Here is a 22,542-nt window from a genome sequence, read left to right as displayed (position 1 = left end):
CTTATTGTTACGTCATGATACACTTCATCTACACGAGGCTGCCCAAGGGGCGAAATATGATAGGGAGATATGATGACAAATTGTTTGAGAGAGATATATTAATTTTCATCATCCCTGACACTTGACTGGCTAGATCAATCAGATTACGCGTTGCAGAGAATTCTCATACTTAGATATAATGAAATTGTAATCCAAACAAAGACATGGATACTGAACAGTTTAGATACTCTTGTCTGTCTGTTCGTCCGTCTGTCAGCTTACCGGACTATCTGCCTGTCCGTCTGTTTGACTGCCAAACCATCTGTCTGTCTGTCTGCCGAACTATCTGTCTGTCAGTGAATATGACAGTTTTACATCAAATAGCCGGTGCAGGCTGTCTTTCAATTTATTTTAAAGGGAAAGGCAACCCTAACCACAAAGTTGCTTTTATAAATAAAGTATCACTTACTGATATCGTAATTGACAGCCTTTAACTACAAAAATCCTTGCTTAACAATTAAATCAATATTAATCTATCATGTATTTTAAATTACCCGCCGCTAAGAGAGTGGCCATCGGAGTTTAATTTATGACGTCACACCGTCTATTCCGGTTTATTTCATCAGCAGCACTGACATAAACATGACAAGTCACGAACAGTTAAGTTTGGAGCCGTTATAGATTTGAGCTAGTTCTTTCGCAAGAAGAAATTGAGAAAAGAAGACGTTCAGTCGAGTCGCCGACCAGGCAGACGGTACACGTTCTTCATACAAATGTCTCCAACCTCAATTTGTCATTACGCAAATGATGGATCCACAGTTTACGTAGTCTTTTCTTTTCAAATGACTTGGTTGAGTTGGGAATTTCGAAAAATAACCCCTTTTCACATCTCCCCTTCGCATTAGTGTAATTAACTGCTTGCCAGGAAGGCATCAACCTATTTATTCGTAAGATATACAACATGCTCATCTTTGATGATCTCGCAGGTGCTTGGGAGGAGTAAGCATCCCCTGTTGACCGGTCACACCCGCCGTGAGCCCTATATCCTGATCAGGTAAACGGAGTTATCCGCAGTCAAAATCAGTGTGCCAAGAACGGCTTAACAATCAGTATGAAACACGTCAGACAGCATTTGACCCAATGTGAGGTTGTATTGACGAACTAGATCGTTATAACGACCATAGAATTTGCGAAATGCTGACTTCAATCGAGACTGTTGAAATCCATGTACCATCAACTTGTTTGTCAGTAGCTTACCTCGATTTAAAAACTTACTATACCCAGAACAAGCTCTTGCATATCGAATCAGTTGAGATATATTAACACCATATGCAGGTGATAATGGAATATTGCTACATAAATGTGGGAAGTTGACGATGGAGAAGCTGAAATCATCCCGTTTGTCATACAGTTGAGTTGTCAGTTTGCCGTTAATGTCTACTTTCAATAAAATATCTAAGTATGAAGCAGAAGTGGACGACTCTGTGGTGTCCTTTATTTCGAGCTCACAGGGATATATCAAATCGACATATGAATGAAAGCTATAATTGTTAATAGACAAAACGTCATCGATATATCTAAAAGCCGAATTGAAGGTCACAGCGAGAGATTTTTTCTTCTCAAGTAGAAGTTTTTGAATAAATTCTGCTTCATATGAATATAAAAACAGGTCAGCTAACAAAGGAGCACAATTCGTGCCCATGGGAATTCCAACAGACTGTTGGAAGACCTGATCACCAAAGACCACGAAGATTTTGTCAATGAGGAACTCTAGTATATTTTTTATTTCAACTTCAGTATGTTTGGAAACCATGCATAAACTGATACTCCTTTGGTCCTTGAAGGATGACATTAGCTTCTGGTTGGTTCACTGTCACGTTTGAATCATTTTTAACTGCCTGGATTTCACCAGATCCTGGTTTGGTCTGTACTTCAACAACTGGAGTATTAGATCCACTGGGTTCTAAAGTTTAAATCAATCAAAACTGTTACAACAGTAGCACAACGACTTCTGAAACTACAACAGACTTCTATACATACATGTAATAAATCATTCAAACATATCCAGGGGTTCGTGTTAGCTCAACTCATTATTTTGTATTCCTTGTAAGAGTTATGAGATTGTTCACTATTCATTATTTTCACCCTTCACTGTATGCATAAAAAAATTGCCAACACAATGTATGGACAAATTATAGAATGGCTAAAATCATTTACAGGGAAACTTGTTTACAAGCGAAATCATAACTGGAAAACTGTTTTTCAGTGATGTTGGGCTAAAATGTAGAACAGGGTGAAAATAATTATGCATGCATACAGTAACATTCACATGTGTAATAAACTGTACATAATGGTATATTGTTGCCAATAAATTACATATATTAAAATATTTGCTATACCTTCACTAATGCTAAGGTCGAACTAAGGGCATCTGGATTTTTCATGGAATCAGCTTCAAGGACTGCTTTTACTAAAGACTGGTTGGTTTCTGCTTTCTTCTTGCTTTTTGGAAATCTTTACACCATATGCATTACAAAGATCCAGTAATTGTGCCTTTGTGGAGTTTATTTCCAGGGTTTCAGATTGTCTCATAATTTCACTCTTTATTCTTAAATGAGAAGCAATCTTGTTTACTGAATTGTCATACTGAAATGTTTTTAAATCAAAATGTTTCCCCTTCTTCACTTCCCTTTCTTTCACTTTCTGTCTTAATGCTTTTGATTTTTCAACAGACAGTGCAGTCAAGAAATCCTTTCTGAATTGATTTATGGAAACTTTAATGAACAGACTTACAAGTTCGGTGTATAGGTAATCCAGAGTCTTGTAAATTTTACACTGGTCACAAAATGGTGTTACTGCCAGCATGTCATGATCATTGTCTTCATCTTTGAATTTCCTCAATAAGTCTGCAAATAAGCTTTTTGATTGCATGTCTTCAAGTAACAGTTTTTCAATGACTTCATAAAACTTTGATTTGGTCTCAACAAGTTTTCCATATGTTAATAACTGTCTAGATTTCAATTCTAGTTCTCTGAAGAAATCAAAAGTATGATCCTGTATATTACACAAGCTTCCAGACACATTCTGTTTTCTTTTTGTCTCAAGTAAACTCTCTGGATCTGTAGTGTTGTCAATTAAATTCATCTCTGATGAACATAAGGAGTTTAAAAGATTCTTTTGACGCTCACACTTTTCCATTACATTTCCTTTTCCATGAGCAAATGCTGAATGTCTGACAATCCGGGAGTTTCTATACTTTAGTTTTGCAATAACATATCCTCCAATGTAGCGAATTTTCCCTCTTCCTGGTCCACTTACAGGTTTATCTGTAGAATTTTTTTAAAGCACAGATGGGATTCCTTTTTCTTCTCTTCTTGCAACGTCTTTCAATACACCTTGCTGTACTTTAAACATAGATGTTGTGGTAAACCTGTACATAAGTTGTCTGGAATGGTAACTGTCACAAACCTGTTGTGTCACATTTCTAAATTCATCTGATGAAATATATTTGTTGAACTGTGTGTAAAAATTTCTGAAATCACACTGGGAAAATTTGCTTTTCTCCATAGGAAAGACTTTACTGTCAATGTTCTCAACTTCCATTTTGTGTTTGTGAACACATACAATAAATGAATTTGGAGAAAGAAGGATTTCATTCTGTAAATCTGCTGCACTGTTACTGAGAGGAGTATCTTCAAATTCTTCCATAATGTAGGAAAGGATTTCCTCCAATTCCTCTGTTTTGTTAGCATTCTTTTCCTAGATTTCAATTTCCTCAATAATGTCTAATTCTAAGTCTGATAAATCTGATTCATCAGCTTGAAATCCATTGTCTTCAACTACATCCTCATCTATATCATCATGATCATTATCACCGTTACCATCGTCACCCTGACCATGGATGTCGTCTGTGTCATGTCCGTTATTCCTATTGCAGCAGGTATAGTCATCCTTGAATTATCCATGGCAACAGTGTAGATAAAAATGTTCAACAGCAGTTGGATGTGGACGGCATAATGAGGGTTTAAAGATTTTTACACATAAACCATCAATGGATTTAGCTCTGCCAATGGCGACACCAATTTGCCCTGGAAAAGTTGCATTACTGCAATCAACTACTAAATTCGCAATAGCCATACCTTGAGATTTATGAATGGTAAATGCATACGCCAAATTGAGAGGAAACTGTCTTTTAGTTGCAATAGTCGATTTCCTTACTGGGTCAAATTTAGTGAAGGTAAACTTTGAAATCTTTACTGTCCTGGTCTCTCCAAACAAACAAAATGTTACATGAATGTAGTCTTCTTCTATAATTTTGACAGTGCCCATTTTCCCATTTACTAAATAGTCTGTTAGATTGGTGAGCAGCATTACTGGGCACCCAATTTTCACCCCTAAGAATTTTGGAGCCAAGAATTGATCGCACATTTTGACGTCTCCACTGTCTTCAGATTTAAATGCATGAAGGTCACCAACAACTGATTTTAATTTATTGTGATTGAACAGCATAACGTCAATATCTCTAGCAAAAAGATACACTGCACTTTGGGTTCTTTCTGGAGTGATTGGCCTAGATAACGAATTTAAAAATGCTACGGTGTTTGATGATGGTTGGCCCAGTTCCAGTTCATTTACAGCAAGTATAAGATTGGTCTCCTCTTGTCTGTGAATTACTTTTAAATTGATAGCATATGAAAAAGCATCTTTAAACCATTTTGCTAAAAAGCATGGATGTCCTAGGTCACCATAAATATCATTCCGCACTGGTTGTAATTGATAAAAATCCCCAACTAGAACCACTTGTAGGCCCCCCCCCCAAAAAAATCTGAATTCCTGACACTTCTGCAGACAAACTCTATCTGAATAAGAGTTCTTTTCGAAACCATCGACACTTCATCTATAATCAAAAAATTTGTTTCAAGTATGTTTCTTTTTGGCATTCTCAAATCTTTCGTCTGTCTTGATAAGATGTGCCAATTCCTCATTTTGGTGACGTCCATCCTCTAAACCGCACCACTTATGAATGGTACATGACTTGGTGGAATGACTATACAATGACGCACCTACAAAACACATTTCTTATCTTATTAGATATGTAAATATATGTGTAAACAAATTAGCAGTCAACAAAACTATCCATCCATTTAAGAATTAGGTGCAATTATATATATGAAGTGTAACAACATATCTAGAATTGGATGGAAATCAATTACCAAACAAGAAGTTTATGTGAAACCTTGATGCCCCCAGATTACAACAAAGTGGAACTTATTCAAGCAAATAATTTTAAAGTAGGTCAGGGGTCAATTTCAAGGTCACAATGTCAACAAATTTGGTACCAATGGAATAGTCTTCTCACAAGAAATGCACATTCTCAATATGAAAGTAGTGCCTCACGGTTTAAGATATGGCTTGTATTCAAATTTCTAGAAGTAGGTCAAAGGTCATCCGGTCAAAGAATTTGGTGTCAATGTAAAGGTCTTGCCACAAGGAATACACATACCAAATATGCAAGGCCAACCTTTTATAGTGTAAAAGATATGACCAAAGTTAAAGTAGGTCAAAGGTTAATGTTAAGGTAATCAGGTCAAAGATTTTTTTTCCAAACTACCACTCCTCCTTTTGAAATGGGAAAAATTAGCGACATTTTCCTCAAATTGGGAAAAATCATTTATAGTAAATTAAAATGGTAAAGATGCATAAAATAATCAAATAACAATTTTTTGTTTGAGGCTTATTTTAGATCTGATTTAAAATCATAAAATAAATCATTATTTAACATTAAATATGTATTGGAAGTCACACCTTGTATAGATATTATTTACTTTTTCTAAGAAATGCTTATTGTCTAATTTCATAAGCAAAATAATAAATTATTAATTCACCAGCATTTGTACCCATAATCTTGTAAATATTATATTAATAATCAAGTTTCCAGAATGTCTCTCCTGTTTGTATTTTTCGGATTTTAGTAAAACTCTATACTGTTGGCCACTTCCTGTTATTAGCCTTATCCTACATATAATGGCGGTCAAACTAAATTGTCAACAATATAATATGGCTTAATGTATCTGGAAACTATATACTTCGTTGCATATCTGCTTATATGGATGCCTCTATTGTTTTACATATTCTTTACAAAACCTTTTGCATGTGCAGTGGTTTGGAGAATAAAACTGAAGAAAAAAACGTATTTACTCTTTGTCAGCAATATACGGTACATATACGGTAACCTTTTTTTTTAATGGCCTAATTTCCCTAGATTTGAAATTGGGAAAAACATATATATATAATTGGGAAAAAAATAGCTAATTTTAGTGAGGGGAAACAGCCGAATATCGGCAACGGAAAGGTCTTGCCACAAGGAATACACATACCAAATATGAAAGTCTACCTCACATGGTATACAAATATGAGCAAGGTTAAAAATTATATGCCCCTGAATCGAGCATAAAAATTTATGTGATTATCAATTAAAATCACCTTTTTAAAATATCACCATTAAGAGTCTTAAACATGTAACTTTGTTCCAGGACGCATGATGTGAATTCTTCAATTAAATATATTTCAATGTGTATAGCAACAACACAACATGTACATTTAATGCTTTGTCTGAGAAATCATCTTCACATGTATATATATAGTACATATTGTTATTAAATTTCACTACCAGAGTGACAATATTCATTTGAATTGTAAACACGTGATATTTCTTTTAACATATGAAAGTTTTAAAACCAAACAATTGGAAATTATTTACTGTGACATGTATGAAATTGTTGGCAATTACACAGTCCAAGTTCATTGATTTCATTAAAAACAAGAGGCCTATTTAGTGGCCCCAACCTAGTACCAAAGGTCCCCACTCTATTTTTGCCTTTCCATGAGTATCTCCTCTTTGAAGGACCCATGGTCCTTCCTTTGAACAAACTTTAATCTCTTTCATCCAAGGATGATTTGTACTAAGTTTGGTTGAAAGTGGCCATGTATTTCTGGAGAAGATGAAAATGTGACAAGTTTATGAACAGACAGACAAAAGGTGATCAGGAAAGTTCAATGAGCTTTTATTTAATGTGAATTCTGAAATATTCAATCACTGCATGTAACTCTATAGTGGGAATCAAATGCAGAAAAGTTTCTAATAAAAAAGGGGGGGGGGCAACCCAAATACATATATGAACTTTACTGCCCCAAAAGGGGGTGAGTGGGTGATATTTGTGTTAAAAGTATTCAACCTATAGAGAGTGGGTGGGATTTGCAACCACTGTAACCCCCTTCTAGATCCACTACTGCAGTACATGTTCTAATTTTATTTCAAATCAAATTGTATTTTTATTGGTGAAGGTTATGTCAGACGTGCACATAGGAATTGAGGGTCCATTCCACCCCATTTTGAGAGAAAATAATTCAAATTATTATATTTACCTATTTTTAAGCCCATGTACTGCCAGTTGTGCATATGAAATACTATATGCTATTCCATTCTAGCATGATTAATATTGTCATTAACAATGTCTATACCAGTATATTCTTGTACAAATGTTTTCATAATAAAAATTTGTAAATACTCACTTTGTCAAAACAAATTATAATTCAATCAATTACATTTGTAAAATGCAGCAAATGCAATTAAATTCATCTTGCAAATCACTTTGATTGATCAAAACCTATAATAGTATAATTCCAAAATGGAAACTGCATGACCATAAGTCACTTGCCATACCTGAAATTTACTTGCCCTACCTATCACAAATTAAAAAAGAAAACAATTCATGTAATTCTTATTTTTTCTGGACTACTTCACATGCATCATAGTATATTTCCCATGAGCATCACTGGTTTGATAAAATATGTAATGATACCGATTCCTCATGAATGTGATGCAGATGTGAACAATGATTCCCGATATAGTCATAATAAGTACATCTATTTTAACAGCTGTGAATTCTGACAAAAATGAGAGTAGAATGTGAATATATTAAACAAAAGTTGTTTGTAAATACATGAGGGTATAAACTTGCAATGTTTCATGACATAATAATGCATTTCTGCAGTTTATGCGTTCAGGTCGTGTATTTTCAAAACAGAAAGTCATATCTTAATATTTGGGGTTGGCAAAAATTGTAAACTCCCAACAGTAAATACAAAACTTTGACAACACTAGTACTTCATACTTAGATAATGGCTCAGCATCGTTCATGGTTTTTGTCAGTTCTCGATTCAATGATTGGTCTGACATTTGCGCTTTAAAATTTTCTCCATCACTAATGTTCTCACTTTCTGACTACTAAGTATTCAAACTTGAACTTGAAACATGTCTGTATCAATTGTATTGACTCAAAATAACAACAGATTAAACTGGGTTTTTTTTAATGTTAAATAAATAATGGAAGATAACTCGTACAATGATTTATCTTCTATTTCAGTACGGATGTACGACAGATTTTATTTTACATTTCATTGATTTGGATTTTTTTTGTCACTTGCCCACAGACAAGTGGTTATTAAATATTCACTTGCCCGAACAGAAAATCTACTTGCCCCAGGCATTGGGATGTGTCAGCCCCTGATACATAAGGTCACACTCCTCTTAAAACATATCAGGAGCAAACTTTTAAGTTTAACAACATAAACATGTACATGTACATTGCTACTATCATTTTTCAGATGAAATAATCTATATACAGATAATTTTCATTCCTTTATTCAATAATATTTCTATCAACTCTTTCGTCGATCTTAAATATTTTTTGCTCAAAAGCCGTAAGTGCAATTACACACACACACAATTGAAAATAAAATGTGATAAAATATGTATATATAATATTGAGGGCGAGTTGTCTCAAGAGATGGGGCGACTTTTCCTGAGAGGGGGCGAGTTGTCCAGCATTCGTTTAGGATCCCGTGTCACAACAGGTGTGACACGATAAAGATCCCTTCCTGCTCAAATGCCGTAAGTGCCGAGCATAGGCCTAAATTTTGGCAGCCCTTCACCGGCAGTGGTGACGTCTCCATATGAGTGAAATATTCTCGAGAGGGACGTTAAACAATATTCAATCAATAAATTCAGTCAAATATACATATTGTTATCTTACATTGTACATGTACCTCGACCTTAGTGCGTATATGTACACATCACTACTACATTGTACATTTTTGTACTACAACCATGATGCACTGTATATACTCATACATGTATATGTACTTTTACTCTACTAATTACTCCATAATAATTACTCGGGACTGTACTTGTATACTCATGAGAGTTTTACACATTCTCTATACTTCAAAACTATAAACATTACTTGCAAAATTAACAATATGCAAAGAGGTATAGCGCATATGCTGATGATACGGCCGACTCAGAAATCTAAATGGAAAACACCGGTTTCCAATAATAGACTGGCGTGTTATATTTAAATATAACATTTAACCCCCCCCCCTCAAGAAAACGACCCCAAAAAATGAAAAGCTAAAAAAAAAAAAAAAAAAAGGTTGGAAAAATATTGGACTTGAACTCAGGGAATGTATGGTTTAAGTGTAAGATTACCGAGCACCTAAACCACTAGGCCACCCAGGCTTGTAAGTTTAAAGGTTTAACTTTTGACAGGCTGCTAAATCTCAAGGTAAATTTTGAGAACGATTTTTTCATATTTTGTACATTTTCAACAAGAGGGCCACCTAAACCAAATTTCCTCAAACGGACTTATATACAGTCATAAGCAGGTAAAACAACTTCAGTGTTTTATTTCTGGTTTAAGGTGGCCTTTTGTAACAGTTTGTATATCGATATCTTTATTAAGTAATTTGGGTAAACACAAGTATAAACTGACATTGTATAGCTGAATATTTGTAAAAAATGATATTCAAGAAAAAGGTATTTATGTAGGCGAAATTGCATACCAAGTGCGATATACCTCTTTGAACCAACTTTACACAACAAAGTCAACATAATAAACTGCAAGTGACGAAATTTGGTCGAATTACGCATATCACATATTTTCTGATTTTTTAGGCATTTGAAGCGAGTGGGTATTTGTTTTTTATCTGGGTCAGAGTTAGACTCTTTTCTATATCTATTGTACCACAGAGTTCGGGCTCAAAACGGGCTTAGCCCCTGTGGACCGACCTATCGATTTGCAGGTCAAAGGACAGACATATATAGTTAATGATGTCCGACCAGTAACTTTATGACATGTTACTAAGACTGATTTATACTGGTAGGTGACCTCTATTGGTTTGGAGGTCAAATGGTCACCATCTTACAGAAGACGGCGTGTTTACAATATTATTTTATAGTAAACGTCGTAGTATAAATGCACCATTGATTGCAGAAAAACTGCATCGGGGAGATTTTCTCAGCATTCCATAAGATAGGTGAATCCATCACCATGCAAACTTTTTATATATCTGAATGAATGCATCGTTATTGCAAATGACAAATCTTATACATCTAATTTCAATGAAATGTGTTTGATACAAGATTACGCGTTTGAATGGTATTCGTTGGCAGTTTTTATTTTTGCAAGGTGAGTGCATTTTTATCATATACAAAGACTTCATTAATCTTACATTTCTAAAAGAAATTTCGTGGGTAAAATAAGCACATCTCTTTTCATTTAAATGACGGTTAAAAAACCGAGTAAAAACTAAAAGATAAGCACCATGAAGATTTTATTCGACCAATTGCTGATCGCATCACTTGTGATGAACTATGTATACAAATAGATGAAAAATCTAAGTTAAAGCAGCATTTTTACAATCTTTACTTGAAATAAATACACCATACACAGAAATGGTTAACAATATCAAATGGGTTATCATTGTCAAACAATTTACACCCAAAGATGTTTTTCTTTAAACATCTTCCAAATATTGACAATCAAACCAGCGTGACATCACAATGCCAGAGAACCGCATTATACCGTGATCTGTTCGTTTTGGCGAGACGATAGTTCCACTGCAAAACGCGTTATTCACTTTGTATGCATGCGCAGCTCACGAGACGGAACACTCGATCTAGCGTTTCTCACGTGGCGTGGGAGAACTATGACGTGATAAATATTTTACGTCCCAAGTATTTATGATTGGATGATTTTTTACCTCTCCTATTGTTTATTTTGAGATAAAAATCATTTTCATTCACAAAACATCAGTAATTCATTAGTGACACGATTCTATCTAAGATAATAATGGTATCACTGCATTGCTTATTCCATGTAGGTAAATAATCAAACTGCTTCCTGTCCCTCAACCACACAGCGAAATTTAATTAATAAAAGGATCATCCTATATTTAAGATATTTAACATCAACCCTCGAGGATCCGGGTTAGAATAGGTCCTCAGTACCCCCTTGCTCGTCGTAAGAGGCGACTAAATGGGGCGGTCCTTCGGATGAGACCGCAAAAACCAAGGTCCCGTGTCACAGTAGGTATGGCACGATAAAGATCCCTCCCTGCTCAAAGGCCATATGCGCCGAGCATAGGCCTAAATTTTGCAGCCCTTCACCGGCAGTGGTGAACTCTCCTTATGAGTGAAATATTCTCGAGAGGGACGTTAAACAATATAAAATCAATCAATCAAACCTCGTAGTGATAACAGAAATACATATCCCCATATGTTCTCTAAACAGGGATATATCATATAACTAAAAATGACAGTTGATATGCTCTTCAGTCACAAATGCACCATATTACTGTAAAGAACAATGCACATGTTCCCAAAGAACAATTTACCATTAGCCAATACAACACGTATTTTTTTTTTTTAACTTAGACCAACACTCTACCATTGTGACACGATGTGCGATTTTTGTTCTATATTAGAATCGTTGACGTTTCGAAAACTGGGGAGCGGATGGAAGATCTAATTTTAATTAGATTGATGCTCTGGTTGCCATTCGCTCATCGCTAAGGGATTTGGGGACCCAACGGGCTGTTAGCTTGTGCATACCTAAACGACCAAGGAAGATTTTTGAAACGCTAACATGTGAAATGCCTAATGCCGCTGAGTAATGCCTGCTCTATTTCATCAACCTGAATCGCCTATCAGAGTATACCAGATCCCAAACTTTCTTACACATTTCTTCGTCGGTGGCATCCAGACTTGACTTCATCTTCTAAAGACGTTCTACCGCGTTTGAATTCCCCTACCCAGAATTTAACCTGAACATAAGATGGTGCAGAAGACCCATAAACATCGGCTAACTCGCCGTGTATTTCCTTGCCTGTTAAGCTTTTAAATACAAGTACCGAATTATAGCACGGTACTCAACTTTAGATGAAAAGCATGCCTTTGCATCACTAGCGATGTTTGACATTCAATATATTATTAAAGAATGGCTCGATACGCGTGTAAATTTGTACCTAGGTATAAAACACGTATTAAAAGAAGGCATGAAAATTGTGACCGTCTCAGTCAATCGGAAATGGGATAGGCTGGCCACTTATTGACTCGCCCTCGTAACCTTTTTATATTTTGGAATGAAGGATGAAAACTAGGCTGGTTGGGTTCTGCATTTATTGACACAATTTGAAATCAAGATTTCTGAGAGAGAGAGAGAGAGAGAGAGAGAGAGAGAGAGAGAGAGAGAAACCATGTAACATAGCAAGAATGAAATAATAAAAAGATAAAGGTTTTAAACACATACAATATGAATCAAGACATAACATATAATATTTCAAAAATTTGCAAGAAGGATAACTCTTGAAAGATAGATATTGAGAAATACAAGTTATACTCCTTGATACTAAACTTTTAAATCAAGATTCATAATGAGTTCTAGTCAATATGAAATACACACATGTATATATAAAGGATAAAAACCTGATGTAATTTAATCTTGGAACGAGGTAGTACTTAATTTCTCATCAGTCAATTAATGAGACTCTAGGTTTCATTCAATACTTCAAATAATATTTACGAAAGTACTGTACTGATTGAATACATGATGCATAAAATCAATATATACAGATTGTAGTAAGGAATAAAGTTCTAGAATTCGCTCATCTATCAATGGAAATTACTTTCTAACTTCAGTTTAATAGAAATGCTAAATTAGAAACTTTAAAGAAATAATATTGATAGAAGATGTAAAGAAATGTGAAATAAACAGTGTACTTACTATTAGTAATATGTCCATAATGTCCAAATCTTCAATTCTATTTAAAGTTACGCTCAATATAAAATGCAGTCCTTCCTCTCTGAGAGTCGTCTGAAGTCTGACTTTGGTATGAATAAAGACTAGGGACTTTTTAGCGGCAAAATAAAATAAGTAAAACTATTGGTTTAAAGAACCACGTGACCTTAATCACATGTCTGTAAGTGACCACACAGGTATAGATGCCCCAAGGCTCAAAGAGAACTTTGGTTATAAACAATAAAGAACCAGGGAGTAAAAGAGTGTTATATGTACGTAGCACTGAACAGTGTATACTGTTGATGATATAAATGATACTAATGAATATGTACATAATGATCAAGTGAGATAATTAAGTTTAAAACAAGATGTGTTTGTGAAACACAAATGTCCCCGATAATGGTCAATTCCAAAGATGGCCAAGGTCACAGGGACAAACATCTTGGTACCTGTAGAAAGATCTTATCACAAGAAATGCTTATGTGAAATATGAAAGCTTTAATATTTACCAGTTAGAAGTTATGACAAATGTCAAATTTGTTGAAAGTAGGTGAAATGCCAAGGTCAAAAGGTTTAGTACCCACGGAAAGGTCTTATTACAAGGAATACTCATATGAAATATGAAAGCTCTAGCACTTACTGTTCAAAAGTTATTAGCAATTAAGGTTAAAGTTTCAGACAGAATTGCAGAATGACAGACAGGACAACAACAATATGCTCCCCGATCTTCGTTCTCGGGGACATAAAAAAACACTTTCAAATATATTGAAAAGATTTATTTCCTTCTCTCACCACTAAGTAGGAATGGGATTAATTTGTCTTAAATGCACCTATTATACCACTGCAAACATGAATATGAATAAAACTTCACCGCACTACATTAGTACGAAATGCTAATAAATAACTGTCTATTTCGGTTGGTATAGAAAACATACTTTGTTTAGTCTACATCTGCTATTCCTTTATGTTGATGCTAATTTACATGGTATGGTATAAATTATTACTAATTCCGATTTTTACTTCCATATGATCAAATACATCTTATATAAGCCTTGGAAGATCTTCCTTGGTCATCCACGGCTATCTCAGTGGTCGTGCAGCTCGTCCTTATATAAATGTACCGGGATATGATACTAAGTTATAGTGTATGACGGAGGGTTTTTGAGTTGTCATCTACGTCAATATGTAACAAACTCGGTTATATCTATGTTTTATGACATCTATACGCATTCAGTGACCTCAGCATGGTATCCAAGAGTCCTTGTTTGTTTATATAAAAATATTGTCTGTTCTCCTTGACGTAGAAAATCTTCTGCTTATTTTTTTCCTGCATAAAACGATAAAAATAAATTATTTTACACAGCACATATTATATTCTCTGACTGCCAATTTGGACGAATTGGAGACTACATTTCAGTTTAAAATACTTAAAAATGTACCGAGTCTGATTTTGTTAGAAGTAGAAGTATGCAGCTATAGTCATACAAATGTCAAGTTGCATTGTGTTTGTGTTAGAAAACACACACACACGCGCGCGCGCATATTGAGAGAGAGAGAGAGAGAATATTTTCCTATAAATTTGTAGACATGCGCTCTTAGTAGGTAGCCTTTAAATGTCTCATTAATTTTTTTCTAAAAACAAGTTATAATTTTGGTACAGAACATTAGTACCTGAACTGTCTGCACACTCGGATGCTGAAGGCGCCGTATATCAGGGGATTGGCCACCGAATTTAGAGGCAACAGACTTTGGATAAATATCCTGATTGAGTTCATTTCTTTAGATGGTGTTGTATGTTCATATACATCCAGTAAATTGAATATCATAAAGGGAGCCCAACAACACATAAAAGCTGAAAAAGTGAAATAAGATTCAACAAGATTCTTATACAAAGAAACGCTCTATACGTACGTACATGTATAATACAGAGGTATACCCACAATACTTCAATAGAATTAGCAGGATAAAAATTTGTGTTTAATTCACTTATTTACCGGTTGCTACAGCATCATCAATCACGCGGATTCTGTTCTAAATCACTGAAAAACAATCTTTGTTTGAAATTATCTAATCAAAAACACCAGTACTAGTTTAACGTTTCATCGGCAAAGCCTGGACCACATTGTCAAATATATTACGTTTCAGTCAAAGCTGTACAACTGACATACACTAAAGATTGATTGAATATGATTTTTTTGGTCGTATTGGCAATATATCATTCAGCCATTTTACGGCGGTTAACTAACTGAATTGATTGATGGATTGGTTTCTTTTACGTCCTGTAGAGTATTTTTCAATCATATTGAGACGTCAAAAGCTGTGGGTGAAGTACCACAAATTTAGACCTATGCTTAGCGCTCAGGGCCGTAGGAGTGTGGGTTCATTATCGTGTCAACGTCTACCGTGACACGGGACCTCCGTTTTTATGGGCATATCCGAAAACCCTTGATTCTCACTTCTAAATGCCGAGCTTTTGGCTAAGAAATAATCACTACCTATTTTAACGTCTTAGGTTCGATGCGGCCGTGGCACGAGCGGGGCTCTAACTCGCGACCTCCCAGTTACTAAGCGAACGCTCAACTAACTGAAATATAATTGGTTGTGAATATTTTACGGCCCCCAGTGAACCTTCTCTTTTTTTCGAAAATCAGGGAAACGATCTTTTGCGTGCCAAGGGGGTTGTGATCCTTGACACGGAGTACATTTTAACATCTCATCCGACGGACGTAAAAGTTATGCGAAAGAATGAGTAGCCTTACCCACTGAAATCATGAAGGTCATTTTAATGGTCCTCATTTTTGCGTCTGATAGAGTAGAGCTGGAATTTCTCTGCCCCACACCAGAGGACGAACTACTAGTATTCTGTCTGGAAGTCAGTAATGTTGACTGCTGTGCACTGGGGGAAGATATTTCTGTTAACTGAAAACCTAAGCAACATAATGCAATGTTAGTACGAAAATTCACCATTTTGTTGTAAAAATTAAGAACTCATTGATATAGGTATTTCTCTAAATGTGCTAGATTTTCTCTCTATAGGTATTGCTATCAAATATTTTTGCATTTTGCCATCACAAAATACAAGTTTTGATATCTTAATTTTTAGTGTCACCCTTTTTCATTTGGCTCTTCCTACCTTCTGTTTTGTTGGAGACATTCCATATAATGAAAGCAATCATGGAGTAGCATCCCGCGATGATGATTGTTGGGATGACAAAAACGAAGACAAAAAGTACGGTAAAATAGATCTGTAACAAAACCATATATAGCTGGATAAAAGTACTAAAGCTTCACAATACAGCACTCCAATATCATGAAACATATCAGAATTTTGCAGAGATTTTTATCAACGCCCTAACCAGTAGGGGAAAGGGCTTTTTGGATTAAACAATGCATTAATCAATATGTCCACCAGTACCATGGACAAAAACAATTACAAATACATCTCTCTCCCTCTCTATCGCGCTTGCTTGATCGCTCGACCGTCTAGTAAGGTTAAGAGCAACTATCAGTCGACGACGATGGGATTCTCGTCACGCTATCACATGTTGAATTCTCGTCACGCTATCACATGTTGAATTCTCGTCACGCTATCACATGTTACACGTTCATTTAGAATGCAGGTTGGATACATTCATTTGACGTTAATTCAAGAAGCTCATAAATATACGCATTGCATTTGAAATGTTTTAAATGACACAGAGATTGCAATTATCTCTAAAATCAACATACAGCTGTAACAGCCATCGACGATAGCCACGGTTACTGAGGTCGGTAGTACCTACACTACCTCAAACTTTGGCTGCATGATCAGTGACACCCTCCATTTTCATGAATATTTATGAAATGACGCAATATTTTTTTAACCAATCACAGTCACAATAACAGTTTCCAATATTTTAATGGCTGCGACCACAACTAAATCGTGCAGTATTTGTTTACAAGTAAAAACGGATATATATCCCTGTTAACAAAAGCAACTAAAGTTTAAAACTATGATAGGTGAAGAAAACGAACAGTGATCAATCTCATAACTCCTATAAGCAATACAAAATAGTTAGTTGGGCAAACACGGACCCCTTGACACACCAGAGGTGGGATCAGGTGCCTGGGAGGAGTAAGCATCCCCTGTCAACCTGTCACACCCGTCCTGAGCCCTTTATTATGATAAGGTAAACGGAGTTATCCGTAGTCAAAATCAGTGTGCCAAGAACGGCCTAACAATCGCTATGAAACATGTCAGACAGCATTTGACCCAATGATAGGTTGTATTGATGAACAAATCGTTGATAACGACCATAGAATTTGCAAAATGCTGACTTCAATCGAGATTGTTGAAACCCCTGACATTGTTTGTCAGTAGCTTGCCTCGATTTAAAAACTGACTATACGCAGAACAAGCTCTTGCGTATCGAATCAGTTGAGATATATAAACACGATACGCAAGAGCATGTTCTTCATATGATACATTTCTAAATCGAGACAGATTACTGACAGATATACTAGCGGAAAAAAGAGAGTGTGTAGTTTAGGAATTTTATTTATAGATTTATATATACAAAATACTGTGTTGCATTATGTAATTCATTGTTTAATATAATAATGCATTGTCTTTCAATTCAAACACAAAATCACGGATTATGTTCATTATGGTTGATAAAAACAGCCACTGAAAATAAGGGGGAGGGTGCAAAACAGTTTCATAGGTTTAAAAGCGTGTATGACCGCCATTTGCACCGATGTATTCTTCACACCTACGACGCGATAAAAGAATCCAGGGCCATTATTCACAAATATCTTACGGCTAAGCTAAACAAATAAGTCTGTCTGATAACCAAATACCGACCATAAGATCATTTGGTATGTATTCAAGTTTTATAAATCATGGATGTACTTTACATATTAATTAAGAAAATCTACATGAAATAAAAAGTGAGAAAATTACAGTGTTCGTAAATTTTGATCTTATTCGTAAGATATTTTGTGAATAGGGTCACAGGTTATGCAAAAATGCCTTGCGAATGTTCCGTCTTATGCGCAATAAAATATGATGCAAAACGTCGAACGTAGCAGGGGTTTGGCCCTTGACGTAAAACTCGTTCTATTTCATCCCAACCATGTTCTATTATAGGCGATAAATCCGGTGATATCGCAGGCCAGGGTAGCACATTCACGTTTTGCTGCTGTAGATAGTCACTAAGAACGCGTGCGGTGGGCGTTCGTGCGTTGTCCTATGCAGAATGACGTTACACTGGTTGTGAGTGAATGGAATGACGTACTGACATACAATCTCGTCACGGTAGCATTCTCCTGTTATTATCACCAAAGGGGTCATTCCATGTTTTGTAATTCCACCTCAGACCATAATTCTCTCTTCGCCGAATTGGCGGCGTTAAATAACACATGCGTCAATGTAATGTTCTCCGGCACGGCGGTAAGCCCTAACACGACCGTCACTGCTGTCGAAATGAAACGTCCGTAAACCAGTCTCTGTTATTAAAGCAACGATGCCTCCCGCACCACACTAACCTCACAACACAGTGACGACAGAGCAGAACAGGGCGAATAGCAGGACGTCGAGGACGGATGTTGGCCTCTCGCAATCTGATCCTTATGATACGAGGACTTATACATCGATGCCCAGGAATGCTTCTAGCGGTCAAAGAAGCCGATTGGAATCGATTACGTAAATATGACGTACGTATCCTGCCGACGTGACGTCACACACGGGCGTCCTGGTCGTGGGCGGTTCTGAACGGTGCTGATTTGTTGGTATCGTCTCCATAAACCAGAACACTCCCAACTGCCTTGCCACATTGCTTAGAGACATCCCAGCTTCCAAATAGCACACAAACGATTATTTTCAATAAGGCTAGGCATCTTTCAATCCCCCCCCCCCTCCCCCAATGTTTTTTTCTGTTTCAATACATTCAATGCTGTCATTCTAATCAACTACTAACCAAGTGTCGCTCAGGTTCCAAACTCCAGAAAAGCCATAAACAGCGAATCGAACGCGGGGTTTAACAAATTATGTACTTATTACACGGGTTTAGTCTATCAAACTATGCCTTATCAAAGAATAACGAGAGATCAAAGAATACCCTTTTCCCGCTTGTAAAAGTTAATGTTAAAGGGGTTTCAGCGGACTCTTTTGAAAGCAACATTTAATTCTTTGGTTGTTATGATAATCATCATTTGCACCTGTCATTATGTTGAATGCTGTCTGATTTTATTCATACTAATTGTTAGGTCGTTCCTTACCTACTGATTACTCCGTTTACCTGATTAAGATATAATAGACCATGGGCTAGTAAATGTAATGGGAATCTCCTTAAGGATTTTTGAAAACAAGTTTCTTTTAAAAAGTACATAGTTCTTTGATTATAATTCAGGTTGTTTGACATTTCTATGTGGAAGCGTTTACTAGTTTTGGGGCAAAAACATGAAATTTGTAAAAATGATAGCCGAAAACTGAAAAAACTTTAGATCCGATATAGATGTCATTGACATTTGCAAACAAGTATTTTGTGAACGTGTGTAACCCTTTGATTGTGTATAATGTTGTTTGACATATACATGTGCGGGCATTTACGAGGTTTAGGGCTAGAATATGATTTTTTCTTTAAAAATCGCCAAAAAACCCGGAAAACTTCTCTAGATCCTATGTAGATGACATGGATCTTTAAAAACATTTTTTTCTGAACGTATGTAACCATTCTAATTATAAATCAAATTGTTTGAATTGAGACCTTTTCGATTTTGGGGTGAAAACCTAAAATTTGTAAAAACAATAGTCGAAAACGGGGAAAAAACCCCATCAGATCCGATATTGATGTCATTGATTATATATTATAGTTTAACGTTCGTCTCGAGAATATTTCACTCATATGGAGACGTCGTCATTGCCGGTGAAAGGCTGCAAAATTTAGGCCTATGCTCAGTGCTTACGGTCTTTGAGCAGGGAGGGATCTTTATCGTGCCACACCTGCTGTGACACGGGGCATCGGCTTTTGCGGTCTCATCCGAAGGACCGCCCCATATAGTCGCCTTTTACGACAAGCAAGGGGGTACTGAGGACCTATTCTAACAAGGATCCCTACAAGATAGATGACAATGACATTTGTAAACAAATATGTGAACTTATGTACATTATAACCCTTTGATTGACAAGATGTTTGACATAAATATTTGAGTACATTTACGACTTCTAGTTCTAAAACATGATTTGTTTCTTTAAAAAATCGCCGAAAATAGAAAACTTTTTGATATATAGATAATATAGACCTTTGAAAACAATAAGTATGTAATCCTTTAATTGTAAATCAGATTATTTGATCATGTCAATGCGTAGAGACGTTTTCAATTGAGGGGGGGGGGGGGGGGGGGTTCAAAACATGAAATTTGTCATTGTTAAAAATGAAAAAAAAAACTTCGAGAATCTTAACAACACAATATGGATATTTGCAAACGTATTTTGCTTTAAAGAACTTAAACTGTTGTTTGATATATCAAGTTGTTTAACATTAAGGCGAGGTGTAGATATAAGTTACTGAGTTATTTGTAAGAGATATGAGTATGCTTGCAGGAAGTATTAATCCAGAATTTATAATCGCACTGCAAATAGCAGTTTCAAGCTCCAGCGTCTGTGAGTAACTTATACAGTGACCTAACATGTTTAATAGTGTAATTAATTCAGAACTGCTTGTCAGATTGTGCATAGTCATTTCAAAAGGTTTTTTTTATGTGCCTATGTAATATCTATTTGCCATTTATAGCTGAGGCACACATGTCCTGTGAGTACGATTTGGTAAACTTTTTTGCCCTTGAAAAAAAGATGGGTTGTCTGACACGACTTGAGATAGAAATGCAATAAGATATTCTATACACATGTACATGTATTCAGAGATGATGGAGAGGTGGCCATGGTATATGCAGGTTATTGCATGGTAATTTTGTGGCAGTCAAAAATCTGCCTTTTGATTATCATAGCAATAAGCATATTCTTTTACTTATCGTTTGGCTAAAAGAGCTAACACAAATACAGACGCAATTGCTTGTTCAGTAGCAACACATGCAGAATATAAGTTAGCCTTATGGAGTTTTCCAAATTCAATTTTGCTACCAAATTTTCTTTCTGGTTTTAATTTCATGAAGGTTTCAAGTTTTGTAATGACTGTTATAAGAGTCGGGATAAAGTCTGTCTCTCTCTCTCTCTCTCTCTCTCTCTCTCTCTGAACATTGTAATACTCTGAACCACGCAATTCTACAGGATATTTATCTCCATATATTCAAATAAAGTCAAATGTATGTCCTTGATCCTCAAGAATTATATCATCTGTAGTTTCTGACTTGCTTTAATTGGTCATCGGACCTATTTTAGGTTTTTCTACAGGTTGGATAAAACATCGCCATTTTAGCAACCAAATCAATATATCGAATTTTACTTATAGTTCTTCCGTGGGGATCTGGGTTAGAATAGGTCCTCAGTACCCATTGCTAGGCGTAAGAGGCGACTAAATGGGGCGGTCCTTCGGATGAGAACGCAAAAATCGAGGTATTGTTTCAAAGTGTGGCACGATAAAGACCCCTCTCTGCTCAAAGGCCGTAAGCGCCGTGCTTCACCGGCAATGGTGACGTCTCCATATGTCAGGGTGAGAAATTCTCAAGCGGGACATTAAACAATCAACCAATAAACTTGTTACGTCATAGTCACTTTTATTCTTTACAGGTTTACCTTCACTTACATATATAAGAACTGGTACCGCAGCTCGAAGGAAATTCAACCGACGAAAATGTTATATACATGTATATATATATATATATATATAAAGCACTAAATAATCACAACTAGGTACTGAACACTTTCGCCCCATGGGTAGTCCATATGTATGATATGGTGACTGTAGGTGGAAAGGATAACGCTTTAGAACCCGGAAATCATTGCGTCTACAGACGGACAAACCGATTCCAGTATAATTCCCCCCCCCCCCCCCCAACTTTGTTGCGGGGGATATTAAAACCAACAACACTCAACATATGCAAAGAGTCTGGTCAACAAATAAGAGATAAAGCACTAAAATGACCAACGACATGAGCAATATGAAATTGTCAAAGAAGCAGGTACAGTTTCTACAAATTTTCTACAACTTTGAGTTGAGAAAAATACTGAACAAAGTTTGTGGGGAGTCTACGCTAAAGAAACGTCTAAATGATCGAGACTAGACTGACCTGAACTGTTTCGCGTAATAGAGTCAAAACAAGGAACGCATTATCCAATCAGTATAAATTAGCAGTTCATTAACTCGTTCCAATGACTGTCTGCAGTTGTCCGTGCCACAGGATACCGTAGGACCAGCCAGTGACAGGGCTCTTAAGCTGTGCTCGCTATATGTTTCCACTTCAGTAGAAGATTTGGTTTCTATGTTAA

The 22,542-nt window shown here is 36.0% G+C and overlaps 2 protein-coding genes across 2 annotated transcripts in view; both read right to left on the bottom strand.

Moving 5' to 3' along the window:
• Positions 1 to 1,748: 1,748 nt before the first annotated feature.
• On the bottom strand, positions 1,749 to 3,314 carry LOC125680125 (uncharacterized). The gene is made up of 2 exons (XM_048919564.2): positions 2,379 to 3,314; positions 1,749 to 1,942 (listed from the first exon to the last, which is right to left on the bottom strand). Exon 1 carries the CDS (start codon positions 3,175 to 3,177, stop codon positions 2,434 to 2,436), a length of 744 nt encoding a protein of 247 aa, XP_048775521.2. The 5' UTR covers positions 3,178 to 3,314; the 3' UTR covers positions 1,749 to 1,942; positions 2,379 to 2,433.
• A 7,322-nt stretch (positions 3,315 to 10,636) lies between these two features.
• The window catches only part of LOC125682477 (mesotocin receptor-like), a 50,001-nt gene continuing 38,095 nt past the window's right edge, over positions 10,637 to 22,542 (bottom strand). Inside the window, exons 7-10 of the mRNA XM_048923104.2 lie at positions 16,252 to 16,363; positions 15,878 to 16,045; positions 14,790 to 14,970; positions 10,637 to 14,445 (exon numbers count right to left, since the gene is read on the bottom strand). Coding sequence (XP_048779061.1) covers positions 14,388 to 14,445; positions 14,790 to 14,970; positions 15,878 to 16,045; positions 16,252 to 16,363 — 519 coding nt within the window. The 3' untranslated portion in view covers positions 10,637 to 14,387. The remainder of the gene's footprint in view (positions 14,446 to 14,789; positions 14,971 to 15,877; positions 16,046 to 16,251; positions 16,364 to 22,542) is intronic.

The sequence above is a fragment of the Ostrea edulis genome, chromosome 2, assembly GCF_947568905.1.
Source record: "Ostrea edulis chromosome 2, xbOstEdul1.1, whole genome shotgun sequence".
Taxonomy (NCBI): Eukaryota; Metazoa; Mollusca; class Bivalvia; order Ostreida; family Ostreidae; genus Ostrea; species Ostrea edulis.
Note: the sequence above shows the minus strand (reverse complement) of the source record. Positions and strands in the feature narration are given on the sequence as shown.

Excerpts from the sequence above, each read along its gene's own strand:
- LOC125680125 (XM_048919564.2), bottom strand. The coding sequence starts at position 3,177 with ATGGAAAAGTGTGAGCGTCAAAAGAATCTTTTAAACTCCTTATGTTCA.